Below are 17,689 nucleotides of genomic sequence, written 5' to 3' on the forward strand. Positions count from 1 at the left end.
TACACAAAAAGACTTAACAGAAAAAACAGTGTTTTTTTCTTTGCATTTAATAATGCTCACCACAGCTTAGTACAATTTTTCTTCCAAGTGCAATCAACATTGATATAAGTAATAAGACAACCTAACCTCTTCATACAGCTTTGACCTTTGAAACCATGTAAATATTTTATGTATTCAAAAGGCAATAAAAGAACGACCAACAAGGATGGTGGAAGGAACCTTAAAATGGACTATAAAACAGAAACAAATGAACCTAACTACACATTAGATGAATAACATAACTACACTGAACTAACCCAAGTGCTTTTGAGCACACTGTTTTTACTATATTCCCTCAGTTTGGAGGAAAGAACCCTAAATGTATCACACTAATTTGGCTTGTTTTTTGCAGTACTCTATCTCTGGATTTTAGGGTTGAACAAATGCGTAAATATATTGAGGATAATGGAAGCCAGATTCTTACTGTTGGAGAAGTGAATTGTAAATATAGAAATCGGGAAGATTAGAATAAACCCTGTGACACTGGGAGGGAACTGGAGTTATCCTTACAAACGCAATGCATTTAGTATACAGACAGATATAGACATGTATATACATGTGTATGTACATGTGCAAATTTGTGCACGTTTGTCTGCCAAGAAGGCCTAGAAGCAATGACATCCCAGTAGTAGGGAGCACTGTAATACCCAGACCTTGTTCTTTATGCTCCATTCCCACTGAAGGGAACCAGGGCTCCTTGGGGAAAAGGTGATTCCAGGGTTGGAGCACAGAAAGTACAAGATAAGCCCAGAACATATTACTGTGTCACTTTGAGCATCTGCCAACAGAGAGACTAAGGGAGAGCCCATCGTGATTATAAAAAAATCCTGATCCTGGAAAGCCATCGCCCTGTTCAGACTCACATGGTATTAGAGCAGCCTGGTCAATGGAGAGCTGATAAGAAGGAGGATGAAACAGCTGAAAAATACCCCCAGATAGAATTAGAACAGACGTGTGACCGATTCTCCACCAAACCCCTCAATATGGGGGATTGGAAATTAACACTACAACCACACTACGTATCAGTTGTAGCTTTATTATGTGGACAATTATGCCTAAGTGAAATGTACAATCCTCCTCCAGTTTTGTCTTTATAACATAAAATAGTATTTTTAGGTTTTGCCATGGAGTCTTAGATCAAGTATATTCCAGGAATCACACATGTCCTGGTCCAGCCCTGACAGAGGATGGGTCTTAGAAAAAATTAATAGTAATATAATTTGAAATCAGAACACTAATACCAGATGGATTTTATCAGTATCTGCTATAAATAACTTACTTTCTTTGACTTAATTAGAAATATCCCAACCATGTTTTCCTTCTCATCAGCAATGTCAACTAGATGGATAATCACAGATATCACATCTGTGCAAGTTCCTACCAGAGGGAACCCCCCAACCTCCAAACAAGAAGATTCCTCTAGTCTTCTGCAAGAGTGGAAATGGTTAGGCTCTCGTTCTTCTAAGCCCACTTCTTCCCACAGTAGAGATTTTTACTGCTTTAACAGCAAAGCTCTAAGGGTTGCACATTTCTATTGGAATGAACCATTTTCCACACCACACTCCATGTACAAATTGTGGCAGAAACTATGAATTGTCCCCCTCCTTTACTACCCATCCTCTCTTTTTCACTGTGAGAGAACTGATACCTGGACATATGCCTACCCAGGCATAAGACTGCATTTCCCAACTCCCCCGTAGTAAGATGTGGTTGTCTGACTGTGTTCTGGCCAGTACAAAATGAGTAGAAATCTAGTGTGTGACTTCTGGGTCTTCCCCTGAAGGGAAAGGCCTGTGTCATCTTCTCCTCCTCTTTTCCTTCCTTAAGGCCGAAGGGTGAGTCAAGTGGTGAGCTGCCTCTCCCACGCAGACAATGACAATGCCTTAGTGACGGGAGAGCAACAAGAGGGAAAGAACCTGGGTCCCCAGTGCCATGGAAACTCCTTACCGGCTTTGGATTACCTACCTCAACTGTTCATAAAGAAGTAGCTTTCATCTTGCTTACTATTTCATTCTGAGGTCTTGTGGTATAGCAAGTGGCCTAACCTCCATTCTAGCTAATACATAATTCATTATTTGGTGAAAAGGAAATGTGGAAAAGATAAACTTACCAGCCGTTCTGCCATGACAAGGAGAGTGTTCACCGCATCCAGGCGATGACTAATATCCTCCCAGTATGAAGTCAGTGTAACAACCGGCTTTGTGTGGGCCCAAGGCAAGTAGTAATAGTAGTTCCCTGGTGTAGAACATGGAGGGTCAGTGAACACTGGACACTTTTATTAAGGAGATGTGCAAACTGGACTGCTGATTAATCACAGGCTTAGGGAATGGTTTGGGGGTGGTCTGGTTCTTTAATTTTATTCAATTAAGCAACTGAGAGATAAATAGAAAGTTATTATTCATTCAGCCTGTTTTGAAAATCTCTCTACAAGAACCCAGTAAACCTAGTTCGATAATCTCAGGATCTTTTGGTGATTCAGGATCATGCATCTGTACATCACTGATGATTACATAACACAGCAGCAGAGGGTGGGGTGCATGCTGAGCATAGCTCAGTGGTACAGCACATGCTTAGCATGCATGAGGTCCTGGGTTCAATGCCCAGTACCTCCACTGAGAAAATAAGTAAAAAAAAAAATTTTTAACTAAAAAAAAAAATAACATGGCAGCAGAAAATATAGAGAACACAGGAGATTAGACTATACGTCTTTGTCCCTGAAAACTGTTATTCTAAATAAATATTTCTTTGGTGGAAGTGGGGCAAGAAAAAAGAATTTTCTGTTTTTTAAAAGCCTTAACTGGGTAAATAGGGTTTGGTATTACTTAGAGCCTTGTAGTGGTTAAGAATCATTAGCCAACATTTTCCAGCACACTTTATATTTTAACACTACTTGCACAAAAATTAGCAAAAACTATGGCAACACTGTTGGGACAGTTGATCAGGATTCCTCTCTCCCTTTTGTATACTCTCAAACCATTTGTTGACATCTTTATTAGGGCGTTCTCATCTTCTGTCTTCTATTATGACTTATTTTATACACTAGAATGTAAGCTCCTTAAAAGGTGGACTATTTCTCATCCACATTTGTTCAAATGCAGCTGTTTAATCCCCATGGCAACTCTGGAGAAGATGAAGGAACTGAAGGTTAGAATTAAGTGATGTGGCTAAGATCAGAGTGCTGGGGAGTAATGCAGTGAAGACCAGCAGCTTGATTTTCCAGGGCCTGAGCTAGAGTCCCAACCACTTCAACTACTCATTCTGAGAATGATTTGGGGGCAGAAGTGGGCAGGGGCAGGAGCTGTTTCAGGGGAAGCCCAGTATTTAGCAAGTCAGCATCTTGTGACTTTATAAAACAGAGCCAGCGTTGAAGGGTGGGTACAGCTCAGTGGTAGAGCACGTGCTTAGCACACATGAGGTCCTGGGTTCAATCCCCTTTACCTCCATTAAAAGAAAAAAGAAGACTAGGGCAGTTAATGTTGGGCATGGGAGGGGACTTTGGGGTTCAGCCCCTGGCAAAGAGCCTGACCCTTCTCGAAGGTACCTCTACTCCAGCCACCTCTTTTCCCCATTCAACCTTTTCCTTCCCACTAAGCGTATGCTGGGGATAATGGGTGCTGGAGGGAGAATCCACTGCATGCTTCTCATCCTGTGATGCACCTGGCGTAAATGTGTACAGGAGAGAATGGCCCGTGGCGGACTTACCATCAAATATAGCACGGCTGTATTGAGTGGTTGATGCCAAAGGCTTACAGGTCGTGTCAAATTTGTTGCCATAGTTCCCAATGCTGACTTCAAACTGAATGGCCTCGCCAACATCTTGCAACATGGTGGCCGAATGGAACACGGCAGACAGGCTGTACTTCCGCCTTCGCTGGTATTTCTACAAAGTATGGGGAGACACAGGGTTCAGTGAAACTTCTTTAGCTCTTATTTACATGTGGATTTCTAGCAGATGTAATTCTAAACCCAATAATTAGTGCTGAATTAAATGCCAGCAGAGAATGACCTGAATCAAACAGTTCCCCTTGTACACATACAAGTGGGCAAAGAAAGAAGTACCAGGATGTTCACTGCAGAGTTGATTGGAACAGAGAGGAAAAAAATGAAAACAATGCAACTATCTGTCAATAGGCCACTGGTCAAGCAAGTTACATTATGTCCATATAATGGAATGAAAGTTCATTAAAAGACTTAGGTAGACCTGTAAGTACAAACATGGAAAAAAGGTATATTTTTAAGTGAACCCATCAAATATACATTTTAATATTGGCATATGCATGAAGAAAGTCTGGAAGAATATAAATCAAATCATTAACAGCAGTTATATTGGGGAAGGTAGAGGGATCATGGCTAACTTTACTCTCTAAACTATACATTTTTAATAGTTTGAATCATTTAAGTAGTAATTTTCTAATCACAAACAAAAATAAAGACTGTCAGATTTTAAAATGAGATTAGGTAAACTTATTTTTCTGAAATAGAAATCAAACATGGTTTCTTTTTAAAGTTTATTCTGTACTTTAAATTTTTATTTTTATTGAAGTATAATTAAATTATTATATTAGTTTCAGGTGTACAAAGTAATGATTTGATATTTTTATACATTAGAAAATGATCACCATAAGTCTAGTTACCATCTTTCACCATACAAAGTTATTAGAATAATTATTGACTAAGTCCCTATGCTGTACATCACATCCCTGTGACTTATTTATTTTGTAACTGGAAATTTGTACCTCTTAATCTCATTTACCTTTTCACCTATGCCCCCATGCCCTCACCCTCTGGCAACTACCAGTTTGTTCTCTGTATCTATTAGTCTCTTTCTGTTTTGTTATGTTTGTTCATTTGTTTTATTTTTTTAGATTCCACATACAAGTGAAATAATATGGTATCTGTCTTTCTCTTTCTTATTTCACTCAGCATAATACTCTCTAAATCTGTCCACATTGTTGCAAGTGGCAAGATTTTATTCGTTTTCATGGTTGAGTAATATTCCATTGTGTGTATATATATCAATATATACCACATCTTTTTTATCCATTCATCTGTCAGTGGATAGATTGATACTTACATTGCTTCCATATTTTGGCCACTGTAAACAACGCTACGAATATTGGGATGCATTTTTTTTTTTAGTTAGTGTTTTTGTTTTCTTCAGATAAATACAGGTATATCTCATTTTACTGTGCTTTTCTTTATTGTGTTTTTAACAAATTAAAGGTTCATGGCAACCCTGCCTCTAGCAAATACATCTTTTAGCACCATTTTCAACAGCATTTGCTCACTTGGTATCTCTGTGCTGCAGTTTGATAATTCTCACAATATTTCACTTTTTCATTATTACATTTGTTGTGGTGATCTGTGATCAGTGATCTTTCTTGTTACTACTACAATTTGCTGAAGGCTTAGATAATGGTTAGCATTTTTTAGCAATAAAGCATTTTTAAATTAAGGTGTGTAACTTGTTTTTTTTCAGACATAATGCTATTAGTCTATTTACTTAACAGACTACAGTATAGCATAAACATAAATTTTATATGCACTGGGAAACCAAAAAATTCATGTTACTTGCTTTGTTACAGTAGTTGCTTTATTGCGGTTGTCTGGAACCAAACCTGCAATATCTTCTAGGCATCCCTGTACTCAGAAGTGGATCTGCTAGACCACATGGTAGTTCAACTTTTAATTTTTTGAGGAACATTTATACTATTTTCCATAGTAGTTATACCAATATACATTTCTACCAACAGTGCATGAGGGTTCCCTTTTCTTCACATCCCCTCCATCATTTGTTATTTCATTTGTTTGTTCTTTGTTTTTCCAATGGCTTAATGAGTGTATGTGTCTGCGAGGGAGTTGAACACAGGGCCAACAATGACCATGGTGAGTGTCTATCAGCCTCACAGAAATGACCATGAGCCCATCAGGATTTTCTCCATTTGGGCACATAAAGCCTTTTGAATCCGTATCTTGGCCTAAATCCTTCTCTGTGGATCACATTCGCACTGGTCTTCAGGCACTTTGCCTTCTTCAGGCAAACAGAGCCATGCGATGGTCTAAGTTGCTGCGCCTCATTATGTCATGGGCATTCTGCCATTTAACGTTGTCCACCTCTAGAGTCTGCTCCTGATCCCTGTGGTACCCAGTCTCTGTATACACTTGCTCAGCTTGGCGGTGAGAACATCTGAGTTACTAGAGTGTAACTATGTGCTCCACTGACAAACTTGTGAGACCCACGAATGATAATTTTCAAATTGCTTGACAAGTTTCTCACCATAGCAAGTTTCGTTTGAAACCCCCTAGAGAAGGAACTCTCAGCTCTGTAGTCCTGCAATTTGAGATGTGGAGGTCACAGAGCTATCCATCTTTGGCATATGATGACTTTTTTGTTGTTGTATTTGTTTTTTTCCTGTTGCTACCAATTTGTGTACCACCATCTAAGTAGCAAAATAGTGACATCTTTGACTTCTAAAAAGCTAGTAAAAATTACTCGATCCCTGAAAAATACTTAGAACTGATTTTCCTTTCCTTTTTTATTCATCCATACCATGACCATGACCTTCATTCTGTAAAGTGAATCACAATCATGGGTGGGTCTTCTGCCTTATATGATGCAAGAACGTGGACATTCATTTACGGAAGTACTCAAACAACTATTTTTAAAACTTTTTTTTTTTAACTGTGGTAAAACACACATAACGTAATTCACCATCTTAACAATTTTTAAATGTACAGTTCATGTGATGAAGCACATTATATTGCTGTGCTACTGTCTCCACCATCCATCCACAGAACTGTTTTCATCTTAGAAAACTGAAACTCTGTACCCAGTAACACTAACTTCCCATTCCCTGCTACTTTCTGTCTCTGAGTTTGACGACTCTGAGGTACCTCACATAAATGGGATCAAACAATATTTGTCCTTTCGTGACTGGCTTATTTCACGTAGCATAATGTCCTCAAGGTTAAGCCGTGTTGTAGCATATATCAGAACTCCCTCCCTTTTTAAGGCTGAATAATACTGCGCTGTACTGTTTGAAAGAGAAACTGAGGCATGTTTAAAATTTTTAATACAAAAATTAAAACTTTTTAATTAAAAAAATTTAAGAAGTGTTTATTGGAGCAAACATCTATTGGAACTGAGCATCAACAAAACACAAGTGGCTAGCAGCACTCCCGGGACAGAAGCTAAGGAAAAGACTTATGGAGCAGAGAGAGAAGGCAGGCAAGGAGATTATCTGATTGGCTACAGCTTAAGTGGTTGCATTATTTGGGAAAACCTAATTGGCTATCTATGATCTGTCTTTCGGTTTTGATTTCTTCATCTTGAGGCATTTCCAGGCCTAGGTTTTGGTGTGCTTACGTAGGCTCCCAAACATTAGAGTCACCTCTGTCTAATGGCCTCCCTGTTTAATTAATTTAAGGGTGTGGGTGTATATACCACACTTTCTTTATTCATTCATCTATCAATGGATTCATGGTTGCTTCTACCTTTTCGCTATTGTGAATAATGCCTCTATGAACATGGGTGTGCAAATATCATTCTGAGTCCCTGCTTTCAATTATTTAGGGGTAGATCGCTAGCAGGGGGTTGCTGGATCATATGACAATTCTATTTTTAACTTCTTGAGGACCATTTTAAGAACATCTGACAGTGACTGTAGTTTGCTGTCTTAAAGAATGCCAGGACCTCCCACTATTACAAAAATCTCCATTTTGGTTAAAGAATTTTTGACACGGGACAATTAAAACCTCCAACAGGATTTCATCAGAAATCCCTCTGACTCTCCATCTTTTATTGAGAGTATCTAAAACATTGGTTTGCAATCTTAGCTGCACATTGAATCACCTGAAGAGTTTTTATTAATATCTGGACCCCATCTTCCACAGGTTCTGCCTGGGCATCTCAAATTTTAAAACTTCCCTATCTTAGTCCACAGTCACTTTGGTAGAGAGGGGCTTGGGGGACTTTTGTCACTTGTCAGGAGTCCCCTTAACTACCCACAAACTAAGCCCCGCTGAACCATCCATGGTTCCGAAGTGCTGCAGAAATTCTAGGTTTGGTTTAAATTGCTGCATGAAAATCACAAAGTAGGAAGTTATTTGTATTAGTCAGACTTATATATACAGCATAACTTCTTCTTTGTGAACCACCTAGGATGATATCAGGGAAGGGAAGGAGCAAAACTATGAAACACAGGGGGAGGGTATAGCTCAGTGGCAGAGTGCCTGCTTAGCAGCTTAGCATGCGTGAGGTCCTGGGTTCAATCCCCAGTACCTCCATAAACAAACAAACAAACAAACAAACCTAATTACCTACTTCTCCCCCCAATATTTTTAAATTAAAAAAATATGAAACATATCTGGGGACTAAGTCAGGGCCTAGAAAAAATGATGGTACTCAAGCCGAAGCCACCTGTTACTGAAGAGAAGAAAGTATGCAGGGGAGGCATGCGGGGAGGCGTGGACGCCGCCTCTGGCTGGCCTGGCTCTGCCCTGCCACGTCCACATGGCCAGGATTCCATAACGTCGTTCTAGATTTTCCTGTGCAGAACTCGCAGTCACCTGCAGAAGCCCCGAGAGGACCCTCCTCTCACCCTGGAGGGTCTGAGCTCTAAGACAATAGCTGGGGTTTCCAGGCATCACAAGTTCCAACAGAGTGCGTTCACACTGTGAGCAAGCTGCTCCGGATGGTACTATTTACGTGTCTGGATATCAGCAGGGGTGGGGGACGGGATGAAGACTAGGGTGACGGAGAGGAACTTGATTCATTTCTTGAAGAGTTATCTCCTAATGAGTTATTGTAATAACCTGGCCTTTCTATCCACTTGTTTAAGAGCTTGATTCAGCAAAAAATATGCCTAAGACTTTTTTTATTGGATACATTAAGGTAGAAAAACTGGAAAAACTGTGACTTAAAAACTGTAAGCAATTTCTGATTCTAGGAAGAGATGTGAATTCACATTTCAGGCAGACCACTGCTTTGCTTAGGATAATTCCCTGGGTAGATCTTAAATGTTACTATAAAGCAAATCCCTGCCACAGTTCTTTCACAACTTAAATAACCTGAATTCAGCTGTTCTGTTTGGTGAAATAAACTGTTAAGTGTATATGTTAGATAGGACTATGGTTTCATCTTTGCCAGTTTTGGGGGAAAAATGTGTCTTCCCTTGAGTGAAGTTACACTTGTTCTTGTGGTGATGTAAGTGCTCTTTCCTGGGGCTGCAGGGTGGGGATAGAGGCCACCTCAGGAAGAATGTGCAGCTGACCTTCTCCTTTTAAAGGGAAAACAGAGGAACTGGATGGATATCTGTGCAGCTTATGAAGAACTGGACTACTGATGCTCCAAACATGCCAAGACTGAAGAATCCAGGATACACTGCTTTGGATTCTAATCTCCTAATAAAATTAATTGTCTTCTTAGGAGTCAATGAGGAGGCCACAGTGCTCTAGGGGAGAAGGGAGAGTTTCCTCTAAAGGCAATGCATATTCTTCTGCTGAGTCATCTTGAAAGGGTCAGATCTTATAACAGGCAGACATGACACTACCAGAAGGAAGAAGAAAGCCCTGGTCTGCTTGGGAACATGTGGCAGTTGGATGTGGACTCCAAGGTGATGACGTGTACGGGGCGGTACTGGAGGTTGGGGCAAATGGAGAACCGAGATCTGCCACAAGGAGGCAGGCTGGAGGGAGACAGGAAGGCCAACTGTAACAGACCCAGAAAGCCGGTCTGAGCCATATTTGGCAGCCACTTCAAGGTACCCATTTCATGGGGTTTCTCTACTCTTGTCCCTGACCTGGTAGTAAAACCTTTTTAAAGTTGCTGTTTGGTTTCTGATGTAATGAAGGCCCTATCCCCTACTTGGAATGCAGGGTGAAGGAGAGGGCAACAGCCTGAGGAAGCTTGTTGGTGGGAGGGTGGAGGGGTGGAACCCAGCAAAGAGAGGTCTTAGGCAGAGGGGCATCGGTGAGCTGGGCTGCTCCAACAAACTATTCAGATTTCTAGAACATGTAAGCATCAACCTGGGATTCTCAGAAACAGTTCGGGAAGAGGTAGTATATATAGACAATGGAATATTATTCTGCCAGGAGAAAGAAGGAAATCCTCTATTTGCAACAACATGGATGGACCTTGACAGCATCATGCTAAGTGAGATAAGTTAGACTGAGAAAGACAAATACTGTATGATCTCACATATATGTGGAATCTAAAAAAGCTGAACTCATAGAAGCAGAGAGTAGAATGGTGGTTACCAGGGGCTGGGGGAATTGAAAAGATGTTGGTCAAAGGGTACAAACTTGCAGTTATTAGATGAATTAAGTTCTGCTAATGTACAGCATTGTAATTATAGTCAATGATACTGTATTATATCTTTCAAAGTTGCTAAGAGACCAGATCTCAAAAGTACGATAATTCTGTGACACAATGGAGGTGTTAGCTTACAGTACAATGGTAATCATATTGCAATATACAAGTGTATCAAATCAACACATGTACACCTTAAACTTACACAATGCTATATGCCAACTGTATGCCCATTTTTTAAGTTAAAATAAATAAACAAACAAACCAGCATGATTTATCAAAAAACAACTCCAGAAATTAACACATTGTAAAATGACTATACTTCAGTAAAATTAAAAAAAAAAAACCCAATAACCACAACCACAATAATGGTATAGAATGCTCTGGAAATAATTCTGTGAGCAACAGAGACAGGATTGATTTAATACTGAGCTCTCCATCACATATGCTAATAAATCTGTACTGCAGATGTCAATTAACTGACAAGGAAAAAACTGAGCATTTAACCATTTCCTGATAAGAATATTCTTCTTTTCATATTTATTGCCTTGAATTAATTACACTGACATGTGAATTTACTAGAAAAAAATTGCATCTGTGGTTCTTTGCCACATGGGTCATGGGTATTATGCACAAGTTGTCTCTATAGAGGGCAAAGAACTGATTAAAAACAAGAAAAAGAAATAGTTGGGGAGGTGAACTTGAAGACTTCCTGTCTTCAAGGCATGATGGGGGCTCAGAGCTGCTGCAGTGTGGGCATTAATATAGACATGCCCTCACATGCTGGGAAGCTGAGATATGGCAGCTACTTCTGAAGATGGAAGTGACTAGGGTGGCTCCTTTACCATTTGGGATGTCTCTAGTGGCCACCTCCCCATGACACATCCAAGCCCAGTTAAAACACAGGCCCTTCAGTTTGGAGGGTATCACCACTCTTGCTGGTTTTCAATAGGGTATTAACACCCCAAAGGTGAAGCAAGTCTCATCCCGCACACAGGGCTGTGCGAGGTAGATCAAGGGGGTGTTTAGAGGCACTTGCTATGCCTCTGGTCTCTCTCCACCTCTGCCACAGCTGACCTTCAGTCCCCAGACACCCCCTTCAGCCCCACTTGCTCAGGCAGGCCAGTACCAGGCAGGCCAGTACCTGCCAGCCCACCACCAACCCCCTAAAATACCGTTTCCATACCAGCTGTCCACACTCCAACATTTACCTCAACAACCAGCAGATCATCATTTGAAATGGGCTCAAGCTTTTTATCTGGTGGTGTCTTTTCAAGAAGTGTGCTTAATTCAACCAAGATTCTGCCTCTGTAGGCAACTCCTTCCCCCTGAAAGGCAACAGCACAGGGTTATTCCTGCAGGCATGAATGACAGTCCAAAGATTCTGTCGCTCTAGTTGGGCCAATCCAGCTACAACTTAAAAGTTCCTCGTTCCCCAAATGAATCAGTGGGTAACTCTCTCAGCTGGTCTTTGGTATCAGAAAGAAAAAACTGTGTTAAGTTGGCTTCTTTTCTCCTCTTCTCGGAATAGGGAGGATGCCATGTTGGCAACCAGGGCGTGTCAGAGTAGCCAGGAAATAAAAGCGGAAGGTGTTCTGGGTGTGGCCGAATGTGAGGATTCACTGCAGATACTCCTCCCACCATACCCAGCAGTGCTGGCAACAGAATCCTCTGGAGAGGAAGGGGTGGTTTCCACCTCCACAGCCAGTCCTCCACCCGACCCCACCCCCACCCCCACCCCCAGGGCTTTCTCTCTACCTCAGTCCCTTTCTTGCACTTTGGGAGCTAACTAATACACATTACTTGGGCTTCTAATGTGGTAGAAAGACCACTTCCCACGTCGAGGCCTCCATGTCCACATCTATAAAATGAAGAGGTTGGATCAGATCAGGGATGGTAATTTCAAGCATGTCACCTCCAGTTATTTGGTAAATTCATAGAACATGGCGTTGAACAGAATTCTGAGGTAGTACATTTGCTTTTTGGAAACAGCCAACGTTGATGACTGGCCCTAAGTGTAGGATTGGAGGAATGGCCATGCTATGCATTTACAATTGCCAAATTAGGTGGTCTCCAGGACCCTTGCCTGTTCTTGCATTCTAAGACTTGAGGAACGTGAGATTTCGATCCTTTAACACTTGATCAGTCACCTGGTGGGTTTCTGGTGGGGGGGAGGCCTAAATATGAGACTTAATTATAACCATTAGAAGAAGGCACCACATTAATCAGTGCTCATTAATAACAAACCCTAATAGAAGAACTAACCTTTCCCGTGTTTAGCTCATCGTAGGGGTCTGGGAATCCTGTGTACTCTCTCGGGCTTCCGTAAAGGTTCAGATAACAAGGTCCAAAAGTTGGAACAAAGCCCACCTCTGTTTCTCCTGTATTTGCTGAGAGATAACATCATCATTAGATTTTAGGCTTTTAACACTCAATCTGTTGAAATAAGTATTAGTTATTAGTTAGCTGGGTGAGACTGTTTTCCTCCATTTTGTGCGTTAGTCGTATTAGTGCAAATTCTAGATATTTGTGAGACTTGCCACAGTTCCCTCATTATTGCTATAAAACATTAAATAAAAAACATTTGGGGAGGGTTAGTTCAGGTAAACTTAAGTTATTCTTACATAAAGATGATGCTATTCAAGTGAAAAAATAATAATAAGTTGTTCTTCACATTTTTTGCAAGTTTATAATTGGCATTGAAGTAAACATGTCATTGGTAATTAGAGTAAAGATTATATTGTTTTGGAAAGTCATTTAAATGATATGTGTCAGATTAAGTTCATCTGTTCCTCAAAAATGTCATTTAGTCTCAAGTAGTTAGTATAAATCTGGCAGATGCTGTTAAAAATACAAGCCATTTAAAATTTTTATATGTAACCGTCAACTGCCTGCCTATGGTTATGGCCATGTGATACTCACAAGCAACACGAAGTCTCCATTCATGGCATTCTATCTCTGATGAGCATCCAATATGCTCCATATTTCTGCTACCTGGTCTTAGCAAGACTACTCCCCAGTGAGGGGCACTGCAGGCAGTGTAAGGAAATAGCAGAGTCAAAGGGAAGTTGCAGGTGAAGATGGGGAAATGCAAGAGCTGCCTCCAGTCATCTGAATGGCTCCCATATGGAGGAGGGATGGACTTGCTTCCAAAAGTAAGGGAAGGACCACGGCTGGGAGCTACCAGGTGGACAACTTTGGTTCATTCAATGTAAGGAAGAGCTTTCTGTGAATTAGGGATGTCAAACAACAGGACAGATTGCCCTGGGGACAGAGGAAGTGTTAACGTCATGATTTCAGCCTGTCTTTCAGGATATTGTCAAGATCATTCCTCTATGGATGACAGGTTGACCAGATGACCTCTGTGGCCTTTTCCTCTGTACTTAAAACTAAGGCAGAAAGGTAAATGTGGAGTAACAGGTGAGCAGAATGCCCATTAATAAACAGTTGAGCAAACTGTATATACATGTAGTTTGCAATCTTTTTCACCTCTCTGAGGTTCCTTTGCATTTTGGACTTCCATAAGTCGTCACTTTATATTTTAATTTTTGAACCTTAAATAGTTGTTTATCTCTGTGACTACATTATAAATTCCTTTGGTGGATGAGGCAGGATTCAGGCATGTTTTATTCTGACTCTAAATACCTAGTCCTGGTTCAATCATGAAATAGTACCACATACATATTCTCTGATTGATTGAACAAATGGTTGAAGGAATGCAGTGTTATCAGATCTGCCAAGTCCGTTACAAACCTACGAATACTTCATATTCATATAAAGTCTGATTGTAAGATAATGAGATTGAATTTTAGAAAAAAATGAGAAAAAGGCATTGTGCCAATAACATAAAGGCAGATGAGAAAACCTTATTTTCGCAGTTTGCGAACTTTCTCACATGCAACATCTCTTTTCCCTCTGACTACAACCTTGGGTGATTAGCAAGGCAGTGATTATCACGCTCAATTTGAAAGAAGACAAATTTCTCCAAACTACAGAGTCTTCATCTATTAGGGGAACAATAACATCTGCCCTAAGAGGGTTGTGATGGTCAAGTGTGAGAGCATTGAGCAAACTTGCAAAGAATGGCAAGTGCTGTGCAAACCCAAGGGCAGGTTATGATCCTGCATAACCTCCTGCATAGTTGGAAGATGAAGACCTTCAAGGTACAAAGTGGAAAACATAAACAACAACAACAACAAAAAATGTTATACAAGTATTTACAATGATGTTATACAAGTAATTACAAACAGGACGGTATGCATCTAGGTGAAAACATGAGGCATGTAGCAAAGCCTGGTTAGCACATTTGTGTAAACTTAGCTTTGCAGGACAACGGGACAACACTGATACAAAAATTATTACTCTAGCAAAACTATTTTTAAGACAGCAAAATGTAAAAAAAAAAAGGTGATAAAGTCAATCAACTGATAAATTCTTAATTGGGTAATAGTAAACAGAAAAATCAAGAAGATAGCAAAATTACAAAGCATAAACCTGTATATGATGCAGCCCCAGATCCCGAAGATGAGAAATCTATGTAGTAAAAATACGGTTGGTTAAACAAGAGAAATATGGGCATGATAAAAGAGACATGAAAAAGTTAATCAAATCCAGTGCTGGGTAAGTGGTTTAGCAACACCAGAAAAATCCCAAATTCAGACTCAAATCACACGACACTTTTGTAATTTATATGAGTGTCACTGGTTAAATGCAAACTAGCTCAAGGCTTTGTGACAACTGGCAGCACCACCACATGTGAAATAACCCAGTCTCATTAGCCCCAGGGTAGTGAAGCGTCTGAGAACTAGCTTCCCACCGTCAGAGGAGGCCGGGGGAAGTTACCAACATTTCATGATTTTAATAAAATATTTATTTGTCCTATGTCTGACTTAAATGGGATTAAGATCAGAGAATCCAAGTTAATTCAGTCTAAGGTTGTGTAAGCAAAGGCCTATTTAATAGTACATTATTTGCTTCTTTTGGGGGCTTGGGGGGATAGCTGCTCACTGCTATTTTGAGACCCTGTTAGACTGTCTGTAGGGCCTGCAATGAGAGAAGGCCTCAGAGACAAGGGCTGAAACTGCTGGTAACAATTTGTTTTTAGTTCTTCTGGACATAACTATCGTATCACTGAAAAAAAAATGCTCATTCTATTATCTCTTATATAGTTATCTTTAGGTAATTATTTAATGATTTCCTGTTAATGATAAGTCAATTTAAGTACTTTTTACCCTACCTCCCATATAGTTATAGCATGATTTTAAACTACTCTCTTGGTTATCTTTAACCAATAAATTTAATCTAGTCTTTATCTAACCAATGATTTAACCTAGCCTTTATATCTGGATCCCCCACTTGATAAGAAGAGGTTAACAGCGTGTCTACCCTTCCCTGCCTCTCTTCTTCGTGTTTTCACTCCTAAGCTCTGTCTTCTATGGTTGTACGTTGTAAGAGGCGATGATATTTACCTTCTATTTAGAGCTTTGACTACAGGTTTAATGAAACATTTTAAAAAACAATTAATAGTGCTTATATTATAACCACTATATAATATTGTATTCTGCAGAGAAAAGGAGAGTTGTAATTACATTTCCTTTGTACAGGTCCGGCAGCATGGTCCCCTGTGCCACTTGGCAGAGAATGTCTAGATGGAATCTCTTACCTTCTACCAATTGCTTAAAACAATGGAATACTTGACTTTATATTTGGCCTATACCTTCCTGGTTCAGCTCTTTATTTTTCCTGGAATTTCTAATTGCCTTTTTTTTTTCATGCTTCTTGAGTGAGGAAATCTTTATCTTCTTCACCAAATCTCTATTATGTTTCAGGTTCTATCTATTGCTTGGTATACAATATTCAAAAAAAAAAAAGACCTATAAAGTCTTCTTTTAAACAAGATCAGGATGAGAGGAACCTTAGGTTCCCCAAAACAAAACTTTGTCTCAAATTCTCTCACTTTACTCAATGTGTTTAATCTATTGGTAGTTATGAGAATTTTTTTGGTAACAAAAAATAAACTGATGATATTAATGTGTTAACATTAATTTTTTCTCTTACCATCTTAATTTTATCTCCTTAACTCCCTATTACAATTTATGATGTATACACAGAACCATAATACCAGGCATAGCCAATTAGTTTACCAAAAACAACAAAAAGAAGCTTATCAATGCCTGTTGGCATAAAAATGCATGAAAACAAAATGCACATTATCTGGAGTGGAGATTACATGGTTCATTGCCATCTGACCTCCTTGTTCCTGCCAAGGAAGTCAGTAGAGAAGGGAATAACATTTTATATTTGGGTGAACTGGTGTCAATTTCACCCTAAAGAACAAGGTGCATTCTGTACCGACACTCAAAAATTTGTAAAACAGCTACTGGGAGAGAGTTTTTGGATGGGAGCAAGAAAGCTAAATTTTTTAAACTTAAAGTTACCTTGATTATTAATAACTAATTCATTGTTTGGCTGGTCGTTATCAAAACATTACTACATGGTTCACTAGGCTTATTATTTGGCTTTTAAGAAACTAAGTTCATTGTCAGCTGGCTACCCCAGTTCATTCTTTTTCCAAAAGTTCTCCATCCTGTCTTGTTCCAGCTCTGTTGTGTGACTCACCTTCCACTTCCCCACCAGAGGCAGCGATTTTAGAGAGGTGTAGATATGTTGTTCCAACAACATCATTTTTGGTAAGACGGTCCCTGTGTAAAAGAACAGGTTAAGGCCTCCACCTATAAAGATAGATCTTCATTTCAACAACAATAAGATAGAGTTGGAAAAGACCTTAGACCGCAAAAATCACCCTGTCCAGTGGGCCTCAAGTTTTCCCATTCTCTAATAATCACTTGAGAACCACCACTACCCCCCATCTTCTACACTCCCCCCCATCTTCTATTCAAGCTTTTGATTCAATAAAACCAGGGGTGAAGAACAGAGAGTCTGCGTTTATAACAAGTATACATCCCAACTGATTCTGATGCAGATGGTCCTCCAACCACACTTCGAGAAACATTGATCTAGTCAGACAACTCATTTCAGTTATGGAAACTGAGATTTTTACAGAAGTAAAGGGATCTGTCTAAGGCCACATTCAACACTGCTGCCATAAAATGAATGGATCAATTACAGGCACATTGCTTGGTGAGTGTAATAAAGCCACATTACATAGAAGGAGTGCACATATCTTATTTTAGCATGGTCACACTAATGACTATGATGACGCCAACAACTACGCTGGGCTATATCTAAGGCTCCTTCATAAAGAAAAAACTTCCCTTTCAATTCAAGTATTAATTGGGCAGGTACTAGGAGAGAAAGACTATTTTTTATGACTACATTTGC

At 39.8% G+C, this 17,689-nt stretch overlaps 1 protein-coding gene across 4 annotated transcripts in view; it reads right to left on the bottom strand.

Annotated features, from left to right (window-relative positions):
* Positions 1-17,689, bottom strand: part of MYOF (myoferlin) — a 148,149-nt gene that overhangs the window by 66,166 nt on the left and 64,294 nt on the right. For 2 of the 4 annotated variants that reach the window (XM_010974292.3, XM_031461391.2), the window contains exons 16-21: positions 16,967-17,049; positions 14,843-14,881; positions 12,614-12,738; positions 11,560-11,676; positions 3,742-3,919; positions 2,150-2,274 (exon numbers count right to left, since the gene is read on the bottom strand). In XM_010974292.3, the coding sequence (XP_010972594.3) occupies positions 2,150-2,274; positions 3,742-3,919; positions 11,560-11,676; positions 12,614-12,738; positions 14,843-14,881; positions 16,967-17,049 (667 nt within the window). The remainder of the gene's footprint in view (positions 1-2,149; positions 2,275-3,741; positions 3,920-11,559; positions 11,677-12,613; positions 12,739-14,842; positions 14,882-16,966; positions 17,050-17,689) is intronic. The other 2 variants (XM_031461393.2, XM_031461392.2) reach the window with 1 other exon arrangement.

This window comes from Camelus dromedarius, chromosome 8 (genome assembly GCF_036321535.1).
Source record: "Camelus dromedarius isolate mCamDro1 chromosome 8, mCamDro1.pat, whole genome shotgun sequence".
Classification (NCBI taxonomy): domain Eukaryota; kingdom Metazoa; phylum Chordata; class Mammalia; order Artiodactyla; family Camelidae; genus Camelus; species Camelus dromedarius.